The sequence below is a fragment of the Engraulis encrasicolus genome, chromosome 24, assembly GCF_034702125.1.
Source record: "Engraulis encrasicolus isolate BLACKSEA-1 chromosome 24, IST_EnEncr_1.0, whole genome shotgun sequence".
Lineage (NCBI taxonomy): Eukaryota > Metazoa > Chordata > Actinopteri > Clupeiformes > Engraulidae > Engraulis > Engraulis encrasicolus.
The window spans coordinates 26,370,282-26,398,117 of record NC_085880.1 but is presented as its reverse complement, the minus strand read 5'-3'; the positions used below and the strand labels follow the sequence as shown (position 1 = coordinate 26,398,117).

The following is a 27,836-nucleotide window of genomic DNA, read 5'->3' as shown; positions in this document are numbered from 1 at the left end:
TAACTGTATTTAACATCTTTGAAGAGAGGACAGCACAGGCCTAATTGTCAGAGCAAAGGCAAACTTATCAAATGGTGATGGAGGCGGGGCTATGTCATGTAAAAACCAATCACAGCTTACTGTATGGTTCGGTAGAGAAAGCAGAGTCGGGCTCGCGGGCTGGTCCCATCTCGCAGTGTTGATGCTGTGTGTGCATTGCAAGTAGCCAGCCAGCTAGCTAGTTTAGTCAGTTAGCCAGATAGCAAACTAGTAGATGGGATCTGCCAATCTCATCGTACCAATAAAGGATGCCTTTAACGCAACAGTAGCCAATGCCTGAGTACCATTAATACATTTAACATCTGCTGAAGCGACTGAAAAACTGCTGTATACCGCGTCGATTATTTCCGCTATATCTGCTGACCATCTAAATTACTGTTGAATGTAGCGTGCCGTTAGACAGATAAATAAGTAGTTCTAGCCGAGTAGCCTGATACAAGTCAAATTTCCCAGGCAGAGAACTGAACAGTGACTTCAGAAACATCGCCTAATCTAAACAGAGGAGTAGTTTTTAAGCTCACAAGTCTGGAGGAAGAATGGTATCATGGATTGTATCACGAGGAATCGTGTAAGTAAACATGTTCAACATATCCTCATTCGCGGTATTAGCACCTTGTTATAAATCTGCCATACGATGTTTTCACCCTATTTGGATGTCAAGCATAATTTACTGTACAGTCAGGTTCTGATCGATTTGGGAAATACACGTTTGCCCATAGCGTCATCTTCTTAGGTATTTGCATCTGTGTACCACTGGCATTTAAATGTCACAGTAGCGTTATCATCTGACTCAGTTAATGTCGACCTTTTTACCACCTTACACAAAGTGCTAGGGGGACGTAAAAACAGGCAATATCGTGCATAATGATCATTAGTAAATAGTTGGTTCATCAAAAGTTGGTGATGCTGTTAGCAAAAGCTATGCTGGTAGCTAACATTAACCATGAAGTAGGCTAGTAGTAGTAGACGTTTGTGTTTGTCGAGTGGTGTTTTGGTTTCTTTGTATCATGACAGGAAGATACGGTTATTTATTGATACATTCTGCGTTACATTGTAAAACATGGGCTATATCACCCAGGCAGTCAGTTGTCTGTGTTTGGTCCAGATAACTAGTTCTAGCCATAATGTATTGGGTTTTTTTCCTCCCAGAATCTGAAACTGTCAACCACGTTGCAATAACTTAGACTGAAATAGCTCTGAATTATTCGAGCTTGTGTTTCATACCTACATTAGTTCTTTTGTTTGCAATGCATGTGTTTGCAGCGCTCTGTGTGTAACAGACTGATCTATTACAGTGCAAACTAGGGCTCTTTTCCTGTGCTGGTCAGTTAGGTGTGCCCATGTTTCCAAGAGCTGAAAGATTGATAACGTTAAGTACACAGTGTACATTTCTCCCAAAAGTGTGTGTTGGTCTACTCTGAGACGAGTGCATGTTAACATTTTAGACAGCAGTCAAATGCGTTTATGCAAATTCAATGCATATGCAAATATAATTTCACGTGGTATCAATTCTTGTAGTCAATAAATCCTACTTGCCAGGGCAGCACTGTGCTAGCCTATGAAAAAAAAATCAGCTCTTAAACATAATTTAAGTGCCATAACCGTGAAAGTATCAATAACTGCAAGCTGTGGTAGATTACCTAGTGTCCATGACCGTCTGACCCACAGATCTGTGGTCTGACCGCTGTTGTGGAGTGTTTGTTTTGCATGGAGAGTAGCATCACATGATTGCAAAGTCCCACAGGCTTGACTTGACATTCATGGATAGAATGCATGAGCACAGCATTGTTGTCACTTTGTGCTTAATGCCATTTCTCTAAGCCAGTTCCCCAGATAGTTATACAAACTGGAAAAACGTGCAAAAACTTGATTAGGCCTACAGAACGAATGGGAATGTGGGTGTTTTTTTTAGCCGTAAACTTAAATTGCTGCTGGCTGCTCAGGAGGAAGGGAAGCTCAGTTAGGAGGAAACTGTTGTTTTGCTCACCCCTGGATGTGGATGGGGTTGTGTATGCTAAGTTGTCGCTAGGGTGGAGAATTCAGGTTATGCAATCGATGGAGTTGTGCCAGCTACTCCCATCTCTTAAATCTAGGCCCCCACCCCACCCCCGTACGCCTAGTCGCCTACCTCATTCTCACCAGGATCACATGCTTTAGTATTGCCATTAGAATGACTGTATATTTGCTATGCATTGGATGTTATTGTAGAGATATGCTGACAGAAACCTCTGTGTTAAGGTTGCATGTGAGTTTTGACCAGAGTATATAGTGGGCCTTCCTTGTGATAACAACACTTTCGAAAACCCCGAGTGCCTCTGCATTCTGTGCATTCTGTTGCTGTGTTTGGAATTTAAATTGATTTTCAGACAGTGTGGTCTTTTTTGTGCCTGACCAACACGCCACTGTGTGAGTAAGCTCAAATCTCAAAATGTTATACAGTGTGTCGCAGACGTGAGGTGAGTCCACCCTTCACACAATCGCACATTTGTGACAAATATAATGTATTGTAAAAAAACATAACAAATTCAAGCGGTTGTATATATTAAGGAGTACACTAGCTACTTTTCATAACATTTCTTAAATGTTGGCCCATGAAAAGATGCAAATCTCCAGAAATGTGAGGGGTGTACTCACTTCTGTGTTGGTTATGCATCTTCCAAATGTCCTGTTTCTCCTAATTCCCACATGTTTCATTATATTCCACTTGTTTTGGTCTCATTCTTCACAAGATTTGGATGTTTTTTTTTTAATCAAACCTCACTTCCATGTTGGCAATACATGACTGTGACAGGCGGGTACTGACAGCTTCCCCGTTTTCCTGCAGGCTTGTTTTTGGGACACTCTATCCAGCGTACTACTCCTACAAAGCCGTCCGAACTAAGAATGTCAAAGAATACGTAAGTATGCACCATGTGCAGGTACTATGTCTTGTGGTGGGCCTGTCCCACTCTGGTGCTTTTTGATGGTCAAGATTAGCTTGGCTATCATGATCACGACTCTGCCGTACAAGGGCCAAGTGCAGTAAATTAACTATATTCTTATTTTGTGAAAATGTAGGTTATACTAAAAAATGGTTTTCATAATACCTCCTTTATTATGTGAGAAATCCTTATGGTCCAACTTTGTCCTGCTTTAGAGTTAATGTCAAATTTGCAGTAACTACAATATCCAACCTAATACCTGTCTTTTTTAAAGTTTCAATGTTGGAGTCGTTAAGTATTGCACTTTGCCTTACAGGACATAACCATCTTTAAGAATTTGGCCTGTCTAACTGATGTTGTCAATTCATTTCTCAGTTAGGGAAATGCAAAGGTTGTGTCTCAGCTGCACTCATGAAATCCCTATGCTACTGGTTGAATATGATCAATCCAGCCCGCCACTCACCACCTGCTCAAGAATCTGGTGCATCATGGCCTTCAACAAATATCTATTCGAAAACCGAGCCATCGGAAATGCTGAAAATTGATTGGTCCCCTAATACTATGCCTTTAGAATTTAAAAAAGGTTCTACACTTTTAATGGCCAGAAGCGAAACGTTGTGCAGACAGTATGGGTTGGATCAGGTTAGGTCCAGATAGCCTAGGCCTACTCTCTCTTTCTCTCTCTCTGTATGTCTTTGATTGGACTGATGAAGATCTCTGTTTGAAAACTTTGACCTAGACTAAGAATTCCTCTAGATGTTCCTATTCCCAGTAGGTAAGATTATTGCTCATTATTCGCTCCATCAAGCGAACGTACAGTTCTTTCTCAGCCTCTGATGTACCAGTATATAAACATGTGTACACACACACACACACACACACACACACACACACACACACACACACACACACACACACACACACACACACACACACACACACACACACACACACAAGACTTCTGTGAACCTCTTTGAAGTCTGAAATTGCTCATGGTCTAAGAGGCTCAGCTACACCTTCACGCTTGGCCGAGCTCCTCACCCTCGCTCTAGGTGCGTCAGGCCCCTGTCTGTCACTAAAATAAAAGCCAATCTCCCTGATGCGCTCTTTCCAAGTCAGCGCGCACACACACGCGCACACACACACACACACACATATATATCGTCAGATTCCTCAGAAGCAACACACACACACGCACGCACGCACGCGCGCGCACTCATACTTACACACACGCCCCCATGCCCTCCACTCACACAAACACTCCGAGGATACAGATATACAGTATGTACACACACACACACACACACACACACACACACACACACACACACACACACACACACACACACACACACACACACACACACACTATTGGCTGCAGGCAGAGTGGGCTTTTCAGCTCTGTTTGTGTTCGGTGAACCCCAGGAACACATGTCTGTGTCATGATTCCATTGGGCACAAAGCTGTAACCCATACACATACCATTACATTACATATGGCATGTTCCACATGTCTGCATTCAATCTCTCCATTTTTTTACTCTCAGAGAACAGAATGTGATTATTTTTTGGGGTATGTTCCCCAAACTTGACAGTCACTAATCATCTTATGTAAGTCCCAGTGAAAGCTTTTTAGTTAATTTGCTGCTGGAAACCAACAGAATTTAGCATCCCGCTCCCGTATTATGTCACACACCTTTTTAGCTGTGCACGAGAGGCAAAGGTGTTTTTTGGTACAGTACTCTATTAAACAAATGGATAGTTTCAAAACAGTTTTCTAATTGAGATCTAAGCTCACAGTGCCTCTGTTTTAACTTTAAACATTGAACATTCAACTGTGTGAAAGTATCTTGGGAACAAACTAATTTTAGTGCTAAGGTGGGAGGAATTTTGAATTGAGTTGATAGCCTTCACATACAATCACAGAGACAGATGCTGTAGCTTTTACTTAACACGAGACATAGTACAGGTCAGAGAGTGCCTTCTCTTCAGAAATCCCCCTCAGAAATCCCCCTACCTTGGAAACCACATGATGGGAGGTGAAAAAAAAAACTATCATGTGCTCTGTGTTGTGTTGTGTTGAAGGACCACAGGCAGGCAAAGGGAGGAACAGTACAGAACAGAACAGAAAAGAACAGCACAGCAGGCAGTACGTGTGAACTCATGGATGTCCCATGACCAGCCGCTTTAGGCCTTTACTCACCCAGTACTGTACTGCTACTGCTGCTAAGGATGATCTGAGAGGTGCGATGGCTGATGTTGCCACGTTGCAAATTGTTATGGGAACAGAAATGGGTAATAGTTTGTTTATGTCTGATAGGAATCGTAGGGTCATCTTACGTTGAGTATCTTTTGGTGATGGTGAAAGCTATATTCAAGGTAGCTAATATAAACAGTTAAGTATAGGCTTTGTGTTTGTTGTGTGGTGTTTTAAACTTATATCATGCAAGGACGTTACTGTTGTGGCATTGATGAATTCATTGTTGTAGTGTGAAAAAGTAGCTGCCGTCCCTCAAGCAGTCAGGTGTCCGTTGCTGACTGTGTTTGTGGTCCAAAGAACTAGCCTTAATGAATTTGTCAAGAAACCCCACAACCATGGTCTAATAACATAAACAGAAACACTTCTGAAAAAGTCCAGCTTGGGTACTTGGAGAACAGGGATGCGTTTCTTGAAAGCATAGTTGTTAGCCAGTTAGCAACTAGGGTAGTTGCCAATGGGAAATGGCATTGCAAACAATAAAGTATCCAATGTAGAGTTACCATCTATGGTTTCGAGAAACGCACTTCAGAACGGTATGAACTCATGGATGTCCCATGAGCTGCTGCTCTAGGCCTCTACTCACCTAAGACTCCTGCTGCTCTTGCTGCTTGTGATCCGACAGGTGCGCTGGATGATGTACTGGATCGTCTACGCCCTCTACACCGTGGTGGAGGCCATCACAGACACCTGCTTGTCCTGGTCAGTTTCCATGTCAAATTGATATTACCATAACTACACCTGTCTGTCCTGGTCAGTTTTCATGTTGGAGTCAAATAAAAGGATGAGATGTCAATTTCTCTAGTGCGCCCACATAAGATGGTGAATGATGGATGGTGTGTTTACATTAGGAGCTGTTATGTGATTGCTTTAACAGACTGATTTCTTTCATCACAGACACGTAAAAACATGTCGAAACGTGTCAGGTAAAAAAGAATGTCACTGATTTGTTTTATCTCACGTGTAAAATGTGCCAAAATATTTCAGGTAGAAAACTACGAACTTTTTACGTGTCCCGAGTTGTATAAATCAGCCCTTTACATTATGAAGGAAGCAGACATGAACCTCAAACAAGAGTTTCCACGTTGTTGGCAGGTGTTTGTCCAAAGCTTCGAAATATCTAATACTGCCTTTTAGAGCATACAGTTAGCTCTGTGTAATTGTATAGCAAGTGTAAACGATTTGTGCAGTGCTTTACCTGCAGCACACATTGCATGTTGACGATAAATGTGCGTAGGATGGTAGTGCATGTGGGTGTTATTGATTATAGATATTGTGTAAATGGTGTTATATTTCTGCTGCACTGCATGTAGGGCTGTAGTAGTGTATCGACTGCTTTTTTCTAGCAGGTCATTAGGGTTTGTCCAGTGAAGCAAGAAACCCTACAGTGGAAAATCCAGACAAACTGTTACACAGTGCAGTGTTTCGTCAGTAGGTCATGGACAATGTATACGTCGTTGACATGAGGGTCAAATTGACACTGTTCTCTTTTGTTTTATTGTTTTTTTTGCTTTTCAGGTTGCAAAGTATCGCAGTAGGTCATGGACAGTATATAAACGTATGTCGTTGGTCATGAGGGTCAAGTTGACATTCTGTGTGTTGTCCCCTTGCAGGTTTCCTCTGTACTATGAGCTGAAGGTGGCCTTTGTGATCTGGCTGCTGTCCCCCTACACCAGAGGGGCCAGTCTCATCTACAGGAAGTTCCTGCATCCGCTGCTGGCCTCCAGGGAACGAGTAAGGCCACCTCTTCTATCATCTTCGTCGTCATCATACAGGAATATTGGCTACACCTGATATGTTATACCACCTAAAATGCACGTTTTCCGCCCCAGAGCAGTACATAATATGGAAACTCTTTATGTTGGTAATTTCAACAACATTCTCTGTCTGAAAGTGGACACTGGTTCCATCAGCCATGGCTATAAATGATAAACTGCTACACAACATTGTACTGTGGAAAAAACAAACACACACCCATCTGCAGCATGTTGAAATTGAATTGAATTGAAACTCTTCATGTTGACCATTCCAACTCCACTGTAGTATGTATGTATTGCGAAACTTTTGTCTTGGAGGTGTGGTTACTGCCGAAGTTTAAAATGATTGGATCTGCCTTTAGCCAATCATTACCGCCATGTTGGGACATACTGGACATACCTGTACATAATTCGCCTGGATATAAGCCTGCCTACGCGCGACAATTCAAATGTAGCACAACATGTTTGTCGTCACTCATTAACACTCCCTCTGTGTCCTGATTGGTTGGGTAAGATTCTAACAGGAATCACCAGAGGTGAAGCCAAATGCTCTATAGTGTTAAGTGCAATGGATTGATTAACCTGACTACATTGGAGCTACATTCCCAGTCTGAAAATGCTCACTTGCAAGGTGTATTAAAGGTCAATAGAGTTAATAATCAAGCCAAATAGAAGTATTATTTTTAGTTCTATTTGCCTCAGCTGCTATAGTACTCTTGTTGACCTGGTTATTATGCTGATTGTTATCATTGCTGTTATCACTGCCACGTGTTCAGCTAACTGAATTGCACTGTAGAACCAGGATCCAGGATTAAACCTTGTAAACTGGTCAAACGCCGCCCCTTCAACTGCCTCTCTCTGTTTGCTTTCCCTGATGGACGCCAACAGGAGATTGATGATTACATCGTGCAGGCCAAAGAGCGAAGCTACGAGACCATGGTGAACTTTGGCAGGCAGGGCCTGAGCATCGCCGCCACCGCCGCCGTCTCCGCAGCCGTCAAGGTGAGGCTTGTTGCACACAGCATGGATTACTGCACAGGCTCACAGGGCCATGGCCCTGGGGCCCAAGAGACAAAGGGGCCCTGAAGCCCAAAACTCTATTTTTCTGATCTAATAGTGTGTTAAAATCACACTTTACACAACTGTATTTTCAAATGTTCTACGGGGACAAACCTCCTGATCCCTCAACCACATAGGGTCTATAACAGGGGTCAGGAACCTATGGCTCTAGAGCCACATGTGGCTCTTTTGCGAACTGTATATGGCTCTTCGTTATCTAGGCTTGCCAACCATGCCTTGAAATACGGAATAAAAGTATGGGTTCCGTATTGAGTTGAAATGGGGCAAAGGAGGTTAAAAAGTGTTAAAATGTAGGAAATTACATCTAAGAAATACAAAATTCTCCCAGACCCTCGCCATAAAGAAGTTAACAGTTTACCACCCTATATTTACCTGTTATCAATAAAAGTAATACATTGTCAGTACACTCTAACATTGTTGGGCTTAATTGAAATACATGCTTTTAATTGTATTCAGTGTTGGTATGGTTGGAAAATGGTATGGCTCTCGTGAAAATCAGTTTTTTTAAATTTGGCGTTTATGGCTCTCTCCACCAAAAAGGTTCCTGACCCCTGGTCTATAACATCTTGCCTAAACCCCTGAATCGTTTTGTAAACTAACAATCCTCATGGAAGGGGGCCTTCCTTGTTGTCTGGCCCAGGGGCCCATGGAGTCATAATCCGTCCCTGTACGCACACTAGCTAAACAGTGTCAAAGGGAGATAACATAACGGAAACACACAGAGCACAGTGGTATTCCAAGAACATGGTTAGCGGTGTACACAAACGGTGTCACAGTTGTTGGTCAAGGTTGCTGGGATAAGAGACATAGGACTTCCATCATCATTGGAAAATATACTGTATGTTGTGCAAATACTGAATGTTGTTACATATGAAATACGACATGAAAACTGGAAAAAAAATTGTTTGTCAAAGTAAACTTGACAACACACAAATGGTGTCACAGATAGATAACAGAAACGCACACAGCATGGTGGTATTCCAAGAGCATGTTTAGGCATGTACACAAACAGTGTTCAGCGTTGTTGGTTATGGTGGGTGGGGGGTCAGCTGGTATCAGGGTCATGTCACTACTATCATCATTGGAAAGTATATGTTGTGCAGTCTCATGATATATATGTCAGTTACACAGCTGTCAAGGTAAACATGTACACAAAACGTTGTCATGGGCAGATAATAGAAACACGGTGCTTAGTGGTATTCCAAGAACACGGCTAAGCTTGTGCACGAACAGTGTACAGTGGTAACGGCTGAACATTTGTTAGTCAAGTTGGTTGGGGGTTGGCTGGTATCTGAGACATGTGATTACTATCATCCTTGGAAAATGACTGTTGTGCAATTTCAAATGTGTCATATGAAGCCCAAAATAGTTAATACATTTTAAAGCACATTTGGCAATTACATTCACAATACAAAAAGACGTTATCTTCTTAGGGAACCTAGTGAAGGTGGAAGGTGATTGCCGTCAAGATGTCTGCCTTAACTTGAAGTGCTGGGGGAAACCCTGGTGTCGTTAACAAAACACAGGGAGGACACAGGTCATTTCCAAAATATTCCCTCGCTGATTATACCATGCCCTACGCAGGGTGTGAATTGCACTGTTTTGTTTCCTACATAGTGTACACCGTAGTGAGCGAATTAATGGTTTGGCCACAGATTCGCATTCAACTCCCCACCCCCCCAACCTCCCATCTCACCCATCCACAGCCCCTCATAGTGTGCATTTACACTGAAGGCATTCACACTCAACTCAGCTGTGTTAGTTAGAACTGAGAACTCTGTGTCTGCGGTTGCATGCTAAGCAGAATACTTTGCATATTGTAATATAATCCAGTGGGTCCCACTGTTGTTTTTGATCATGAAGGGTTTTTTTTATTTGCAATGAAGTAACTGTATACAGTATCTCTTAGCTGTTTGAAGTTCAAATGTTTAATGTGCCCTTTGATATGCATTTTTATAGGCTTCACATCAGCACTGTTTTGATTTTAAGACATTTAAGAAAAAGATAGTTTCCTGTAATCAGATGCAATATCAGCATATTTTTTCCTCCAGGTGCTTTTAGACCTTTTTAAATGCAAGACCTTTTCATATGCTAGAGCTTTTGGATAGCAAGGTTAATTTAGTAAAACAAATGGTTCATTTGTAACTGCTGCTATAGTCACCAAAGCTCATGTGTACGACAACTTTTACAAAAACGTGAACTTAAGTATTTTACATTTGAAACAAGAAGAGGATTATAAGAAAATAAGAAAATAATTGATGATATACACTCACCGGTCACTTAATTAGGCACACCGTTCCAAATACTCATTGATGCAAATTTCTAATCAGCCAATCACACGGTGGGAACTCAATGAATTTAGGCATGCAGACATGATCAAGTCTGGTGCAGTTCAAATCAAGTATCAGAATGGGGAACAAAGTGATTTAAGTGAACATGGCATGGTTGTTCGCACCAGATGGGCTTGGTTTGAGTATTTCAGAAACTGCTGATCTACTGAGATATTCACTCAGAACTATCTCTAGGTTTTGCAGAGCATGGTCAGAGAAAGAGAAAATATCCATTGAACGTAGTTTGTGAGAACAAAAATGCAGGTCAATATTTGTGAAATACGTTATCCCTTGTGTTGTTTTCCAGTTGCCCTACTGCTGGGGCTGAATGGCAGGCAGCTCTACTGTAAGTGGAGAGTGTGTGTACTGTCTGTGGTGCTGTGGTGTGGCCAGCTAACTAGCTACCTCCCTGTGTCTCGGTGCTGAGCAGAGTACCTACAGCATGCCCTCAATTAGCGCAGTTAGCCTGCAGCATGAGGAGGTCATGGGGAGCCTCGCCTCGTTAGAAGTTCTCGTTAGCGGGAGCCAGGCTGAGCCGCACAGCTCTCCTGTCCACCCTGGCTGGAGTAGAGTACAGCAGAGCACACCTGTAGTGTTTACTACTGACTCCAGCGCCTCACTACTACTGACACATAGCTAAGAATGCTCTCACTCTTCCCTTTCTGACTTTTGTCTCCCGTTGTCTTCCTCTCTCTGTCGCTCTCTCTCTTTGTCTGTCGCTCTCTCTCTCTCTCTGTCGCTCTCTCTCTCTCTTTCTCTCTCTCTCTCGGTCTATTGCTAGCTCTCTTGCCTTTTTATTTTCTCTTTTCTCTTCCCTCTCATCCTTTCGTCTCTTTGCCGTTCTCTCCTTTTCTGCCCCCCCATCTTGCTCTTACCTTACCTTCTCTTCTCCTTGCTCCAGGTCTATTGATTTCTGCTTCTCTTGCTCAATAATCATAACTCCCAGGACACACTCCTTCTCCTCAATGTCTTGCCCATTGAGTTCTCTCTTTCTCTCTTTCTCTCTCATGCTCGCTCTCTCTCTCGCTCTCGCTCTCTCTCTCTCTCTCTCCCCCTCCCCCCACAGTCTCTTAACCCACATACTTGGTGTCCACCTCCTGCCACTCTGGACAGTCAGTCCAAAAATGTAATTTAAGATCACAGGTTTTGGTTGTGGCTGCCTGTTCCAGATATTATTGTCCAGCAGACAGGGGTTGAGTCAGAGGAGGGTATGAGGGTCAGATTTGGCACTGCTGGGGTGGGTCATCAGTGTGGTTATCACCTCTGAGTACACTGGGGGTTGGAAGGTCAATACAGCCAAGATGGAAACTGAGGGTAGGATGTCCAGTGTGTTTGCTACAGTGGAAGGAAACACGGCGATGCACCAGCAGTAAGGATCTGTTGGAGCAGGGGTGTCAAACATAAGGCCCGGGGGCCGGATTAGGCCTGCCAGATGCTTCAATCTGGCCCCAGACCTGAGATTAATCAAGAATGTTAAGAAAGAAGTAAATCTCAAGTCCATCACAAAGTTGCATATTAATATTATTAATTCATTTTCAACGCTTGCCTTTTTGCAAGTCATTTACAGTCAATGCTCCTTATTGCTTACCCACTGTCATCCACCGTGAGATGATTGACTAGCAATGGTATGCCAGTATGAAGAAACTTGCAATGTTTCGCAATTACGGTACTGGCCCACTTGAGAAGTTGGCTGTATGTGGCCCCTGAACCAAAATGAGTTTGACACCTCTGTGTTAGAATCTTCAGGGTTAGACAATCTCAGACGCTCCGACGGCCATAATGGTTTTGACCCATGCCAAGGTTGGAGTGGTCGAAAAGAAAAGAGACAAGTGCACACTGATAAAGAGAAATAAAACAAGTCAATCGCCCGGCACACTTTGTATGGCCCGAGGTTGCTATATGGTCAAGTGGTGATTTACTCTAACTTCCAATTTACATTTAAATAGGAATAAGCCTTATGCCTTTGGGTTGCTAGATTAACCCTATCTGTCTCTTCTCCAGCCGTAGTGGGATACACAAAACGGCTGCACAGGAGGCCCCACTGGTTCTGGTTTAGCTAGCTCTGACACACACATACAGTACAGTATAAGCCCTATTACGCAAGGCATGTTCACCAAGCACAGGCAAGAGGTCACTACTGTACTGTACTGTACTTCTGTGCTCACTTTCTGAGAATGCAAAAGACACACTCTTCTCAACACTACAATTATATTATTGACACTACAGTATGTAAATAAACACAAACTCATGCGTGTACTTACTTTTTTATATGACACACTACACACTTACAGGACTTTAAATTTAAATACCCAGCCCAGTTTGTCCACCCAGCTGCTGGATGGGATATGCTGTGTAAAGGGTGGTTTATGCCTCCAGTCCAGCGTCCCTGCGTCGTAATGCAGTGAGCCGCGCAGTTAACGTAGTGAAGCCCCCCCCCATCACGCAGGTACTCTGGGGCACCTCCCCAAAATTGTGTCTCGACGCAGGGAGCGACGGCGTGAAAGGGCGAAAATAGGTCTCTGATTGGTCCTCTCGACCAGCCTGCTCTGTCCTCGAGTCGAGAACAAGCGCTACTTCCTTGTTCTACCTTCGTCGGTCTACGGACTGTGAGCTCTTCATTAAATAAGTTGCCCGTGCTTTGTTGTTTGATTTATTTACACGAACCAAAGACAACACATGCGCTTGCAAGTTACGACGCTGAAGTTATTTGGACAGTTGAACAGTGGTTCCGAGGTCGAGGAAACATTCCGCTTCGTCCTCGACAAATGAGCCACTTCTTTGTTCCAAACTACCACTGTGGCTGCCAGTGCGATCAAACATGCACGTGATATAAAGATTTAATGTTTCATTTTCATTCTCGTCGAGTCTGTGATGCTAAAAAACAACCGACACGTCTAGTTTACTCTTTGTATTGAAGGCAGTTTCAGCGTGGAATGACATCGCGCAGACCGTGCTTCAAACAGGGCATAAACCAAAATTAACTGCATCATGGCTGCGACAAGCTCACTCTGTGGCACAAGTAGGAAGCATAACCCGCCCTTAAGACATACAGACTGCAGTGTATCCTGGTGCTTCATGCTACAGCAGTCGGGCCAGAGATGGGGCATTCATTCATTCACACAGCGGGTCTGCATACTGTAGCATCAGATCCTCAAGGGGAACAGGGTTGAGCTGACCCCTGGCCTCAGGCACGGCACACAGAGGGCCTTCCTGAGAGGGTCAGCAGAGAGGATGCACACAGTCAGTGAGGGCACTACATTATGCATTTTAGTGTCCCAAGCACGAGGCTCATCCCGGTTCTGATGAAATTGGGGATAAAGTGAAAACATGAGCGCAAAGCAATCGGGTTATTAATATCCTGGTTTACAGTAACACAGTAACAGTTTACAGTCTGGAAAACACTAGCATCCTGATTTCTCGTTGGTTACAGAACTCTCTGTAACCTGGTTAGCAGCAGCAACATTCCTCAGTGGGCAAGATTTCCCAGCCCCTTTTGTTTTATAACATTACGCTGTTGTTACTTTTTTAGACCAGCAGATGGCAGCAGACAAAACAGACACTGTGATAAGACATAGACAAAAACATATACTTTGAAGGCCAAGATTAATATGAAGAACTTTGAAAAACAAAGTTTTTCCAAGCTTGAATGATTGATACAGTGCTACTGTACATGGGGTTAAAAGGGCGTTCCAGTCATCAAGTGCCCACATGGTTAATTTGAGGCCTGAAGTAGAGGGTACCGTAAGGTCATTTTGTCTCAAAGCTGTTTTTGAGTCCCTCCTATTTTATCTTTTAAAGTCTGAGCGCCCTAAATATTTTGGAATACACTGTACAGTTCCCAAATATGATGGAACATCAATTATAACTCCCAAAGCATACATAGTGTCCAAGTTCTGGAACCCCAAAATGGCAAGACTCTTCATCACGCTTTTCACAAATTCAGTTTTTAAGGCTTAATATAGCCAAAAATAATCAAGGCATGCCATTTGTAAGTACATCATCTGGTAGACGGGGTCATATTCAGGGGCCATGGTGATTTTTAGGCCTGTATCTGCCTTCAAACTAAAACCAGAGGTGTCAAAATGTGCTTGTAAATTTTGTATGCAATTCACAGGCTTGAAAACTGGGCATGGCACCCCAACTTTGGAGGACTGCATCTCTGCAACCGTTGGACGTAAGGTGCTAATACTTGGTATTCTTTCAATTGACATCAAAAGGTACCTGTATGTGAGATATCGGGTAAATCGGAGAGGGAGGGAGATTCTAGGGAATGATGTGAATTGACATGGAATGACCCATATGCCAATATCTAAGAAGCTGGGACAATGGCTCATTTGGGAAATTATATCTAAAGAGTCTTTGGTATAAGGTGTTTTCCTGTCCAAACACAAAGCCAGGAGTCTTAAAATCATATAATTTCCAGGATACTGAAGTGCAACGTACTCAGTGGTGGTGTGGGGGCCTCATCAGTTGCAGTAAATGAGACTCTCCTTTTAAGGCATCCTGCTGGATTTGAGTTTATTAGTTAACACACAGCTGCGTCTGTTTTAATAAGCAAACAGTGTGTGTGAACAAGTCATAATTCAACCACATGCTTGTATCTTTAAACGCTTTCTCTGTTTCTATTTTAGTTACTAACTGTATGAGCATATCGTGTGCTGTCTGTAGACCTCTGGAGATTTTAAGACCAGTGGTGTCCCCCTTAACTGAACATTAAAAGCGGATTACTTTATTAACAGCACAGAGTAAACGCTCTGAATTCACAGCTAGATTTCCCCTCTATGTTGTGGTGAACATGTGGAGCAGAGATAAATATAGCTGCTTGGGTACCATTTTCATATCGATGTCTGTAAAAAAGGACATTGTACTCTTTTCTAGAATGTTTTATTTTAGCATTGGCTATAGTTTGATTGTGATTGATTCTCTGGTTATTTGTACGTACGTGTATTATATATTCTGTATATATTATGCACAATACCATCATCAGAGGAATATCGCAACATAACTAGATGTAGCTACATGATAAACATGTCTGAAACAAAGGAAAGCCTTAAGAATTGATTTAACGGTTATACATAATGAACGTCATGCATCTAGATGTAAATGTTGCAGTAGTCTGCTCACATGTACTGTACATTACAGTAGATTAGTTTAAAAAGATGTGGGTTCCTTTGAATATTAATTTACAAAAGCCAGCCTAATCCCTAATAGCCCCAACAAGATGCTGTTTCCACAGATGGTGCATTAATAGCTTCAGCATGTGTGTATGGCCTTGGGGACCGTCTATAGACCACCTAAATAAAATGTGCCAGCATAGTCCCAACAGATGGGTATTTAGTCGCCTTACCTGTAGTAGACAGTCTTCACTACCATTTATGGTCGCATTCATTAAAAAAAATGTGTGACATTATTAGGGTCCATATTTTCCTTTAGACGTGTACACGTGTGTGGGTACGTGTGTGCGTGTGTGCGTGTGCGTTTGTGCGTTGTGTGTGTGTGCGCATGCGTTTGTGTGTGTGTATGCATTTGTGTGTATGCATTTGTGTGTGTGTGTTTGTGTGTGTGTGCGTGTGCATGTGTGTTTGTGTGTATGTGGGTAGGGCTGACACAATATTCAATTAGTCAAAATATCGTACAATAACTTTTTACAAGCATGATAACAATTTGCCACAATAATTTATTGCATGCTTCTTTGTTTTCTTCGTCACTCTCTTTTAGACTGAATATTGATAGGGGTCATTTCACGTGAAATCAGACACATATCATTCACACATCATTTGGTGTGTATAAATGGACATCTGCCTTAGTTTCTGAAACCTGGGACCATGGACACTGACCATTTTTGTTTTGTTTTTGTTTTGTCATGTGATGCTACTATGGTATTACCATATTATTAGTAAGTCGTCTGTATGATGCCATATTTGTGAGTCAAATTCTCTCTGAAATGAATAACGAACCAAACACCAGCATTTGAGGTGTTGCTCATGACATTGCCGGCTACGTTTGGACAAGGAACTGGCCATTTTAAAATATAGCTTTTTTAGATATTCAATTTTTATTTTTTCAATTTATCATAATTCATATTCTGAGAGTTGTTGTATTCCAAGCTGATTGTGTAATATGTAGAGCCAGAAAAGAGCTTTCAAACAACACCACAGGCATATTTTTGTGACTAACACTGACTGATATATTCAAGGCTGAATGTATAGTGTCCTACCCTCACATGTGAAACTTTCCTAGTCTGTTTCTCCCTTAATATTAGTGTCAGATTCAAACCAATGCAGTTCTGGGGTGCTACCTTGCTACTAAAAAGGCACACCAAGTATGATTGAAATCCGGGTCGGTCGGGTCCCAAAGTGTCTGATTTCACATGAAATGACTCATAGGCAGATTTCACTCACGCAATGATTCTTAAACGTACTTTTGTGTACTTTTAATTTTCAGTCTGTCTACCTTGTCCATCTCTCTATCTACCCCTCTATCTAGCACCCCCTGCTGCGACGCTTTCAAAATTAGAAAGGGTGTATTCGCATTTCTATCCCATTGTCATTATATATTTTTTTAAAAGACCAAGAAGACAATATTATCGTTTATCGCAATAATTTCTTGGCCAATTTATCATCCAGCAAAATTTGTTATCATAACAGGCCTATATGTGGGTGTGCGTGGGTGTGTTTGAATAGCATAGTTTGCCTGGCTGGCAGTCAGACTTGTGTCTAAAGTAGCTACTGAATATTACATCAGAACACGTTGTGATCCAGTTGTGGGCAGGGCAGCCACTGACACCGCACACGCACACGCACACACACACTCGCACACGCACACGCACACACAGTGCCTTCCCTCAAACAAACCTCGCAAACTAAGCTAGCAGATGAGCAAAGGTTACTCACAAACTCAGCCATAGCCTCCTGCGCTGAGCAGAGAATATCAGTTCCTCACTGAGCAGCCTGTGAGCAGCACTGAGCAGCAGTATAATATCACCATATTAGGAAAAGCTGTGCTATGCAATAATGTTCCTTGTTATGGTGATGGCCATGTGCCCTGTGATGAAGAAATGAATGCACGAATGTATCATTTTAATATCTTCCAGCTTTTCTGCCACTGTGAGGCTCTAGACAATGTCTAGGCTTTTGTTTGGTTCTGTTTTTGTTACTCAGAGGTGGTTGTACATTGTTTTTTTCCTCCTGCATATCTGAAATGAATCAAATCAAAATAACATTTGTGCAATGGGGAAGAAGGACATCAGCAGGCTGTGTCTGAGTTTCTCCTGAGATGGTCACCAATCATGTTTTAGGGTTCCTTCGGGACGGCAGTTTTTGTTACTCCTCATAAAGACGTTTCGACATATGATTAGGTGCTGCTAAAAAAAATGCTGGTAAAAAAAAAAATGCTGGTAGAGGAATGTTCTTACCATGGGACTTGGTTGCGTATTAAAAAAGGAATGTGGACAGTGTGTTTTCACCAGGGGTTGGTGTACTCAGCACGAGAAGGTAAAAAAACGCCATGCATCACCCCTACCCTGCCTGTGCTCCTTACACTTGTGTTTCTGTCTGTTTGCTTGTGGGCTGGTTATGATCATCATGTGGATCAAATAGGTTGCCGTTTTAGACCCCGTTTACACGTAATGTATATGGATGTTTTTGTAAATCATATGTTTTTGAATAATTTTTAAGCCTGTCATTTATTCTAAAATGGGGTTTAGTTAGCTCAAATGCACCTAAAACAGATACACATCAAGAATAACAATAACAACGTTTTAAGCTGGGAAAATCCATAGCATTTATGTTGAGGTAACAAAGACCTTTTTTAATATCTCGTAACGTAATGTTTTTAACGTAATAATAAAATATCAGCAGATACAACAACCGTTAATAAAAAATATCCACGCCCGTGTTAACGATGCCACATACCTGTATTGCATCCAAGCCTGACCACATAACAGTGGTGCGTCTTGCTGTAACTTTCTGAACCGACATTGCCTTTGATCTTGTGAGACGTGCTGCATCACATGGAATAATAATAAGCACACCATGCCGTTTCTGCACACTGGCTGTGGTGAGACCCTGTATAAAATGTACTGCTGTATTGTACTGTACGTGTCCCAACAGTAGCAGCACCTTCTTACTGTCAGTGTTGTTGTATTGTTCATTTCGTTTGCATGACAGTGGTCCACTAATAGTCTAATAATGTTTCACGCTGACCTCTGATGGCACTCTAATCACACCTGCTAATTGACTTGTACGTTACTTAGCCATTTCCACTGGGCAACAGCAGCTGTGTGTGTGTGTGCATGTGTGTGTGCGTGTTGCCAGGTAATTTATCTAGTGTCATTATGGGAGCTGTGGGCGCGCGCGCGTGCGTGCGTGCGTGCGTGCGTGCGTGCGTGCGTGCGTGCGTGCGTACGTTTGTGTATGTGTGTTGCAGGAGTTGCATTTTCAGCACAAAGTTGCATCTGTTGTTTGGCTACTGCACTGATGGTGATCTGATGCAACCCCGTGCCCCGGCATTGAAATAATATGTGACGAGAAGGAAACACTTTTTTCTCTTCAAGCCTCCTCCGCCTGTTGCAGTTGGCAGGCAGATGAAGACGTCATAGGTAGTGACTTCTTTTATTTAAAGGTGCACCGTGTAGGATAGTGGCCAGCGCTGGTATCGCAACGATGCTGCTCATTGAAACTGTGCTGTCTATTGCCAAATTATGATCTTTTCATTCATATTAGTAGTAAATAATGAACCAATATGTACTAATAATATGACTAAACTACAGCAAATGTCTATTTCTGGACATTCAAAATGGCAGACAATGGAGAAGATCCCCCTTGTCATGTATGACTTTCCCAGTCATAGTGAATACTTATAATCTGGTGGGGGTGGTAAGTATTTATGAAAAAGGTAACATTTATTTGTAGCAAAAATATTACACAGTGCACCTTAAAAACCAGACATCCACATAGAGACTGGCTGGTATAGCCATGGGGACCCAAGTTTGAGTCCAGTCAAGGTCTCATTCCAACCCTGCCCCATCTCTTTCTCCCATTCTTCCCATCACACTCTCGACTCCTATCACCAATAAACACAAAAAGAGACATGCAGAGAAGTCTATGAGAGACAAATACAAGAAGGAGGTGAATCTCTGCCTCCTGCTAGCCCCAATTATGGGTTTCAGCAAAAGAAATGTCCTCTGTTTGTTTTTGTTCCTGTTGTTCTCTCTCTCTCTCTCTCTCTCTCTCTCTCTCTCTTTCTCTTTCTCTTTCTCTTTCTCTCTCTCTCTCTCTCTCTCTCCCTCTCCCTCTATAACTGCGGGTAAATGTGCCTTTTATTTTTTATTCTACTGTTCTGCATTTAGTTCTTCGTCTTCTTCTTCTTCACAAATGTTATTGTATTGCAGTTTATTTGTAGTAGTTTTACAATAGTTTTGTTATTCATTACTTTTCTGTATGTTTGTGTGCACTTTTTGGAGCAGCTTTGAATCTCATTATTTTCTGTTCTTTGACAGTGAAGGCTTGTACTGTATTGTAATTTATTAAATTCTATTATTTTCTATTCCATTCTATTTACGTTTACCACACATCAGGAAGACTGTCTTTTTGTCTCCTCTGTCTCTTGGGAATGTGGTGATCTTTAAGGTGTTAAGATGTTTGTTCTGTTCTTGTCCTTTTGAGGCGTTTGACTGTAATTACAAGTGTTCTGATCACACAGCGCTTTGCCCTTCTGATGTCTGCTCAGAGGCATGCTCCACGTGTTACGCAAAGCCTTGTGTGAAAATCAATTATAGAAATGTTCATTTAAAATGTTACTTTCCAATAGGGGTGTACTCATTATTGCAGAGCACTGTATGTTCCACGTATTTATTATTGTTCACTTATTGTTACCAGTCCATCACTGTTACCTGTCCTGTCTTGCACTTTATGTCAGTCTGTAAAATGTCATTCTTGTATATGTCTATGTCCCGGCATGGTATAGAGAGAAAACAATTTCATTTTCCTTATATGACTTGTGCATATGAAGAAAGTGACAATAAAAGCTGACTTGACTTGACTTGACTTGTGTTGCGGAAAGCCGTGAGCTGTCTCTGATGTTCTCCTCCTGACTCAATTATGACCTCGCAGTGACTGACCCCACTGAACATGTGCTGTGTTGCGTTGCCATAGGGACAAGGTGCCATCAGCGAGCGCCTGAGGAGCTTCAGCATGCATGACCTGTCGCAGATCCCGGCTGACGACGCGGCCGGCCCCCATCAGTACCACCCCTCCATGGCCAACCCCGGACACCGACGACCCATCCACCCCTCCAAACTGACCATCGACTCCACCGGTAGGCTCACAGCAACACACCCAAAAAGACATATAAACGCAACATCAATAAATGATCGCAACAACAGCAACGACGTATGCACATCAAAAATGATCAATATAATAACAACAACAATAAAAACATGCACGTCAACAATGCTCCCTCTAGCACATTTGCAAATAGAGTGCACAAATAAACAATGAAGGATTATTTCACCATTGAAATTATCACACCTCTGGTAGTAGGCTGACAACCAGAGGTGGAAGAAGTACCGAAGTTGTGTACTTAAGTAAAAGTAGAAGTACCCTGCGAAATAATTACTCTAGTGAAAGTAAAAGTTGTACACCAAAAATGTACTTAAGTAAAAGTCCTGAGTACTAACTTTTAAATGTACTTCTCAGTACAAAAGTACAAGTAGGCCTACTCACGCAATGGCTGTCTTTCTCCATGTCTACCTACTTGATCCAATAGGAAAAAGTGTCTGCAACGGTTTTCGGTTCTATTTGAACATGACTATGGAGTCCTGTTAATGTTTTTAAAAGTATATTTTCTGTCTGGGTGTCAATTTGGAAGAGGGGCTTGGTCCCGCCTCCCTGCCCGCAGCTGAGGCTACTGAAATATCCACGAAACACAACAGGAAAACCTAGGATAAATGTAACTAGTAACAAAGTCTTCTCCTAGAAATGTAAGGAGTAGAAAGTACAAGTAATTGTCAAAAAATGTAATTGAGTAAAAGTAAAAGTCTGCATTTTTATTTTTACTCAAGTAAGTACAAATTCCAGAAAAAACTACTTAAGTACAGTAACGAAGTAAAAATACTTAGTTACGTTCCACCTCTGCTGACAACACACTCAAACACAAACACAACAGAGGGTCACTAACAACAACAAGAACAATAGCAACATGTGCATCGCGAATCAATCACTTGTGATTTTTCAAATAGACAATGACTGACAATTTCACTCAGTGAATACCCAGTTTGCTTGTGTAGCCTCTGAAACTTGTCCATATGACTACTTGTCATACATACTGATGACTACATGTGTCATGATTATCTTCACCCTGAGCTGCTATTGGAACTTTGTGTTCTTATTCTGCCATCTGGTGGAGAACTGGGGAATGACGCGTCATTGTTTTGACCCATTGCAGCGCATAGTTTTTAAGTCTGCACAGGATATTGAGTCTTCATCAAAATTCACTGCAGACAGTTGCATAATCTTGTTGTCTACTTGCAAATCTCCAATGGCACCTGTATTTATCATTATTATTGTTGTTTTTCTTCCATAATCCCCTATGTAATAACCTGTCGTTCTTTCACAACACGCAATGAATAATTATAATTATAAGTTTCCAATGGAATTTTATGCCCCACAGTATTCCAAAAAATATTGTTTTGTTATTAGAATATGTTTTGGCCTTTTGTGGCCTACATTGGATGGGCTCATGATGAGATGAGATGCATGGAAGAGAGTGGGGGTTAAAGGAAGGCTGAGCAATAAACCTCAGCCCAATTCAATTATTGGTATCCATGGACATTTGCCTGTTTATGGTTAATTATAATTAGGCATGTGTTGAAAAACAATGCCAATTTTGTTTACGACTCAATGTGCTGTGCTTTGACCACTGCACTACAGAAATCCAGCAGACACACAGCTCTTGTTAGCCTGGAGACACATGTGCGCTGCATTTAGGCTCTTGAGATTTGAGGTTTTCTTATTAAAATTGTGGGTATTTTAGAGCTGAATGAACACATTCTAATACAAAATGAGAATCCTAGCTTAAATGCAAATTATTTCATGTTTTTTTGTGCTTCCGAGGTTGAGATGTTTAGGATTTAATAGGCAGAGAGCACCCTTTCCCAAAAAGAGCTTTGGCTAAAATGGGTGAACGTAGAATTCCGGCCAATTTCAACATTTCATTGTATCGCTCACACTGCTCTTGACTTGACAGTAACCTGATGTCGCAGCATTTTTTTGTTCAGCACTTTCTGCAATCCTGGCCATTCTAATGGGGGCATGGTTTGTGAGACGTCATGAGATGTTCCAAATATCATCCTAAACGACATCACACAACACGTCAGTAACATCTAGGATGAGTCTTGGAGAGTGTGTTAAGACATTTTAGTTTGGGTAACACTTTACAATAACGTCCTATTCACAGCTTTATAAACACTTTATCAATAATGAACTAATTATCAACAAAATGTTTACAAATGTTTATAAATGGGCAAGAAATACTATGCTAACACAGCAGACACAGTGCAGTCGCAGCGGTCCTGGAAGTTTATCCTCCAAAGACCAGAGGGCATGAAACCACATAAAACTCAAACAGTAGAAGTTGATTCCCACTCCAGTGTGCAGTCATAGTTTGGTTATTACTCATTTACAAACATTTGTAAATGCTTTGTTACATGTTAATTGTTATCCAATGTTAATAAAGTGTTTATAAAGCTGTGAATAGGACGTTATTGTAAAGTGTTACCTTAATTTGTTTTGAATTGTGGGGCAGATAATCAGCCAGGCTGTATTGTGTGACTTGTGCAGTAGATTACTAGCACACTGGCTGCATCTTTTCATAGATGTGGACACTAGATTCGGTGCTCAGCCTTTTGCTGTGGCCCAACCCTGGGCACCAGCATATTAGTACAGTAAACTGATATTTCTCATAGATGTCGGGTTCAACATGGCGGCTATCTGACTTCAGCCATTTGTTCCAATACAATAGCGTGGTCAACAGGGTATATAGTGTTCATATCCAGCCTGAGTGTAACATGTTGGAAGTGAGGAGTCTGCACACTTAAAATCCTTTTTTCGGCCCTGCCGTTGCCTGGCGGTAGGGCACCGGGTTACTAACGGCGGCAACCCAGGTTCAATTCCGGCACGGGTCATTTGCCGATCCTCCCCCATCTCTCTCTCTCTCCCACTTGCTTCCTGTCACCATCTCCCACTGTCCTATCAAATAAAGGCAAAACACTCTACAAATATATGTATATTTTTTAAAGTCTTTCATGTTTTATTCCAAAGGAATAGAAAGGATTTTAAGTGTGTTGACTCCTCACTCCAAACTGTCAGTCAGCCTTTGTCCTGCACCTTTTCCTGGGATGGGCCCCATATAACATGTGAGCTGCTGCTGTGTGCCAGATTACTATGCGTATGCTCCAGAGGAGGGCCAGGGGGACGATGGAGACGGCATCTTCTCAGAGGACGAGGCGTCTGTGCAGCGCGGCCTCAGGAGATCCCAGAGCGTCAAGATCACCCGAGCCAAGACGGCACGCAAAGAGGTGTGTGGGCGAGGGTGTGTCTGTGTGTGTGTCTGTGTGTGTGTGTGTCTGTGTGTGTGTCTGTGTGTGTCTGTGTGTGTGTGTGTGTCTGTGTGTGTCTGTGTGTGTCTGTGTGTGTGTGTGTGTGTGTGTGTGTGTGTGTGTGTGTGTGTGTGTGTGTGTGTGTGTGTGTGTGTGTGCGTGTGTGTGTGTGCACTGTGTGTGTGCGTGTGCGTGCGCGCGCGCGCGCGTGCGTGTGTGTGCGTGTGTGTGCGTGTGTGTGCGTGCGTGCGTGCGTGCGCGCGTGTGCGTGCGTGTGTCTGTGTGTCATTGTGTCAGTCTTTGTCTGTGTCTGTGTGTGTGTCTGTCTGTCTGTCTCATCGTCTCTCGAGGTGTGTCTCTTTTCATATTAACTTGGGTCTGTGTGTGTGCGTGTCTTTGTGCATCCACCTGTGTTTGACTGCGTCTGGAGTGTATACGTAGGTGCATCCACCTGGCTGTGTGTGCGTGCGTGTGTGCGCGTGTTTGTGTGCTTGTGCACGACTATGAATGCTTGTTTGTGTGTATTTAGGTGTATAATCCAGCTGCCTGTGTGTATTTATGTGTCTGCTATATATTGGTACCAGATGCTCTACAGTATTGAGGGTTGAAGTGCTGACCTCCGCATCTTCTTGTTTTTGTTTTTCTGTTGTCCTCCCCCCGCAGCCCCGCTACGGCTCTCTAAAGGTGAAACCTAAGAGGAGAACAGCGATCAACACGCAAACCTACGAAATGCCTTGAAACTACCCCAAGACAGACACCCACGGGCCTATGTACGTAGTACCCCCGAAACAATGCTATGAGATGCCTTGAAACGACCGCACCCCATGGGCCTACGACCCCCCCAGTACTCCCAAAACAACGCTTCACAAGAGCCAGGACATAACTGTGTGTGTGTGTGTGTGTGTGCATGGAGGCCACATCTTTCCCAATGCACAGCACAGACGACAGGTCTGTCCTCCACAGCTACTGTATGTACTACCTATACCTGTGCCTGCGCAGAAGACTTTACAACGGAAGACCTGGCCTGCACATTCCAAAAGTAGGACCCGCATCCATAGGGGAGGCTCTTACTTACTGCACACGACACCCACGTTGAACTTTATAAGAACACTCAGCCGCCTCACAAAAAGCTCCGCTGCAGCAACTGACACATTTTAACTAAGAAAAAAGAAGAGGGATTTACTGTAAATTGTCTGTGTGTGTGTGTGTGTGCCTGTGCACACATGAACGTGTGAGTGTGCATCTGTACATGCAGGCTTTGTGCATGTCCGTGTGTGTTTATGATTGGTTGGTCTGACTTATACGTTCCTTTTTTTCCGCTTACAATGTTTACGGTTTTTTATATGGTCTTTTTTTCAAGCTGTTGACCAGATTCACATTTAAACAATGCTGCCTTACTTTGTTAATATACTAAAAAAAACACACACATTTTAAACACTAGCTGATTTTTTACACTTTGTATTTCACTGCAATAATATATTGCTTCTTTATATAACGCCAGCTAGAGAATGTGTGCTTAAGAATGTCAGGTAGGCTTTAGGCTTTGACATGTTTGACAAAAAAAACACTCTAAGGAGGTGAGCAACCCGACCAACCAGGCTTTGACATGTTTGACAAAAAAAACACTCTAAGGAGGTGAGCAACCCGACCAACCAAAGTGTACATTCACATTCACACTTATTGTACAAAAACGGCTGTCAGTCAGACTTGTTACTTTTTCCTCGGTTTTCTCTACTCTGTCGGTTTGAGGTTGAGGAACCTCGTGTCATGTGACCTTGCTTTGCACATGTAAACACTAACAGCACAGACATGGCTAGCAGATCCACATAACATGATCTTTGGCCACGTTCACATCCTGCCATTTTTTTTATTGACCCACACGCACACACAAACACACACACACACGGCACAATGAATGTAACACATTCCCAGTCAGGTGCTGTTACTATACTCACTGCATCACATCTGTGTGTGTGTGTGTGTGTGTGTGTGTGTGTGTGTGTGTGTGTGTGCGTGTGCGTGTGTGTGAGGGGACTGCTTTTAAAAACACTGGGCAGGTGTATTAGTTCTCAGATTTGAAGATTGTGTCTCTGTGTGTGTGTCCAGTATAATGTTTAGAGAAAGGGCTCCAGTGGTATTTCAGCACCCAGGGCCATGGTCCTCCCTAAAAAGAATCAAAGTAGGCCTTGATACTATAGGATGAATTCAGGTAAATCGGGCCACTTTTTTCCATTAACTAATATGCAAAAAAGTGGCCCAATTTACCTGAATTCACCCTATGTGTTGCCATTGGCTCCCCTTCCCCTCAGAGCCCTCTGCACTCTCTTATGGTCGTCACCTGACCTTTCCATTTACAGTCAGACTCTGAGTCAGGGTGCATTCCTTTTTTTGTTGTTGTGAAGTTTACCTTAGTAATATTAGTCCTAAACCAAACTGGAAAAAATATCTTCATTAGACTGTTAAACTTAAAAAAAAAAAAAATGCATTGTCATTTCTTTTAAAAAGTAATGACAATGCAAGGTATGCAAATTGTGAAGTATTATACAAATGTGTTTTTGGACCTGTTTTTAATACCTTTTTTAAAGTATCCTATTTCCAGAAAAGAAATTATGATTTCACACTGAGACCAAAGCTGTATTCAATTTTGTGTAATAAGAGCGAAAGAGAGGGAAATGAAAAAAGCTGAGGACCAAGAAGCACTGAGTCTTGAAAAGAAAGTGTTGCACCGAGTGTTGCTTAGTAGTAGCGCTGTTAATAAAGTGTGAGTATCTTAACATCTGGAAACAGGCTTGACTCTTCTTTCTTTCTTTGTGTATTTATTTGTTTTACGTATTTATGGATGTTGCATTGTAGAATGACTACAATTAAAGGAGAATTCCTGCCAATTTCAATATGCAGATGTAGCCTACCCTTGACTTTTCAGTACCCAACGACGACACGTTTTTTTGTTGTTGTTCACCCCTTGACTTGTTAACATTTAAAAAATGCATATCTTAACATACTCCTTACTCCAAAAATATCATCCCAAGAAGTTATGCAACATCAGCAGACCCATTACAGCACAACATTTGGGATGATATTTAAAGTACGTTAAGAAGTTCTTCAAAATGTAAACAAACCTAAGTCCTCATTGGAATGACCAGGATCTTGGAGATGGATGAACAAAAAATGCCAGGTGAAAAGTCTGCTAGGTGTTGTCAAGGGTAGCCTGACTAATACAACTGCAGTGTATGCTGAAATTTGCAGGCATTCTTAAAATGTGTGTAGATACGATACAAGCACAGAGAATCATAGCACACACACCTTCCAAACGGCCTGGAGAGATGCGTGGCCTGGAGTGTATGCAGCGGCAGCCTTTCAGATAGTTGTCCCAAGAGACAACAATTATTGCATCTTGACAAATGAGAGGAACATATCAATTACAAAAATTTTCAAAACATATTGGGTGTCTGTCTGTCAACCAAGGCCAGATAAGCTATTGGAAAAAGTCTTGGTGTGTATTGATATTACCTGTGCTCCTAACACTAGCGATTTCACAAATCAGCTCATCAACCTGGCTGAAGGGTTGTGGAAATTAAGATCAGCTGGGTCATCAAATTGACTGAAGCAAATGGCAAGTGGCAGGGTTTTTACTGCCTGAATGCTGGAGGATGTCCACCCTGCCTGTAAAGAAGTATCTGTCAGTTTCCAGCCGCAGTTCCTGTCTTCAGCCAGAGGAGGGAGTAATGTGCCAAAGTTACCTGCCCTTGATTGTGGCCACACGATGCTCAGCTCACCCATGGCCGTAACTACCCTTGAGGACACAGAGGTCATGTCCTCTGTATTTATTTTCAGAAATATAAAATGTATTCATGAT

The 27,836-nt window shown here is 42.3% G+C and overlaps 1 protein-coding gene across 1 annotated transcript; it reads left to right on the top strand.

The window, feature by feature from the left end:
- Positions 1–107: 107 nt before the first annotated feature.
- Positions 108–26,764, top strand: reep3a (receptor accessory protein 3a). Its single transcript, XM_063191837.1, has 9 exons — positions 108–607; positions 2,864–2,936; positions 5,842–5,918; positions 6,830–6,950; positions 7,862–7,975; positions 20,538–20,700; positions 23,820–23,959; positions 24,644–25,557; positions 25,616–26,764. The coding sequence occupies exons 1-8, from the start codon at positions 576–578 to the stop codon at positions 24,716–24,718; spliced, it is 795 nt and encodes a 264-aa protein (XP_063047907.1). The 5' UTR covers positions 108–575; the 3' UTR covers positions 24,719–25,557; positions 25,616–26,764.
- Positions 26,765–27,836: the final 1,072 nt, after the last annotated feature.

What these genes read in the sequence shown, in the direction of transcription:
- reep3a (XM_063191837.1), top strand. Translation starts at nt 576, where the DNA reads ATGGTATCATGGATTGTATCACGAGGAATCGT. An exon ending in CTAAGAATGTCAAAGAATAC is followed by an intron (nt 2,937 to 5,841) that starts GTAAGTATGCAC and finishes GTGATCCGACAG; the next exon opens with GTGCGCTGGATGATGTACTG. An exon ending in CCAAGACGGCACGCAAAGAG is followed by an intron (nt 23,960 to 24,643) that starts GTGTGTGGGCGA and finishes CTCCCCCCGCAG; the next exon opens with CCCCGCTACGGCTCTCTAAA.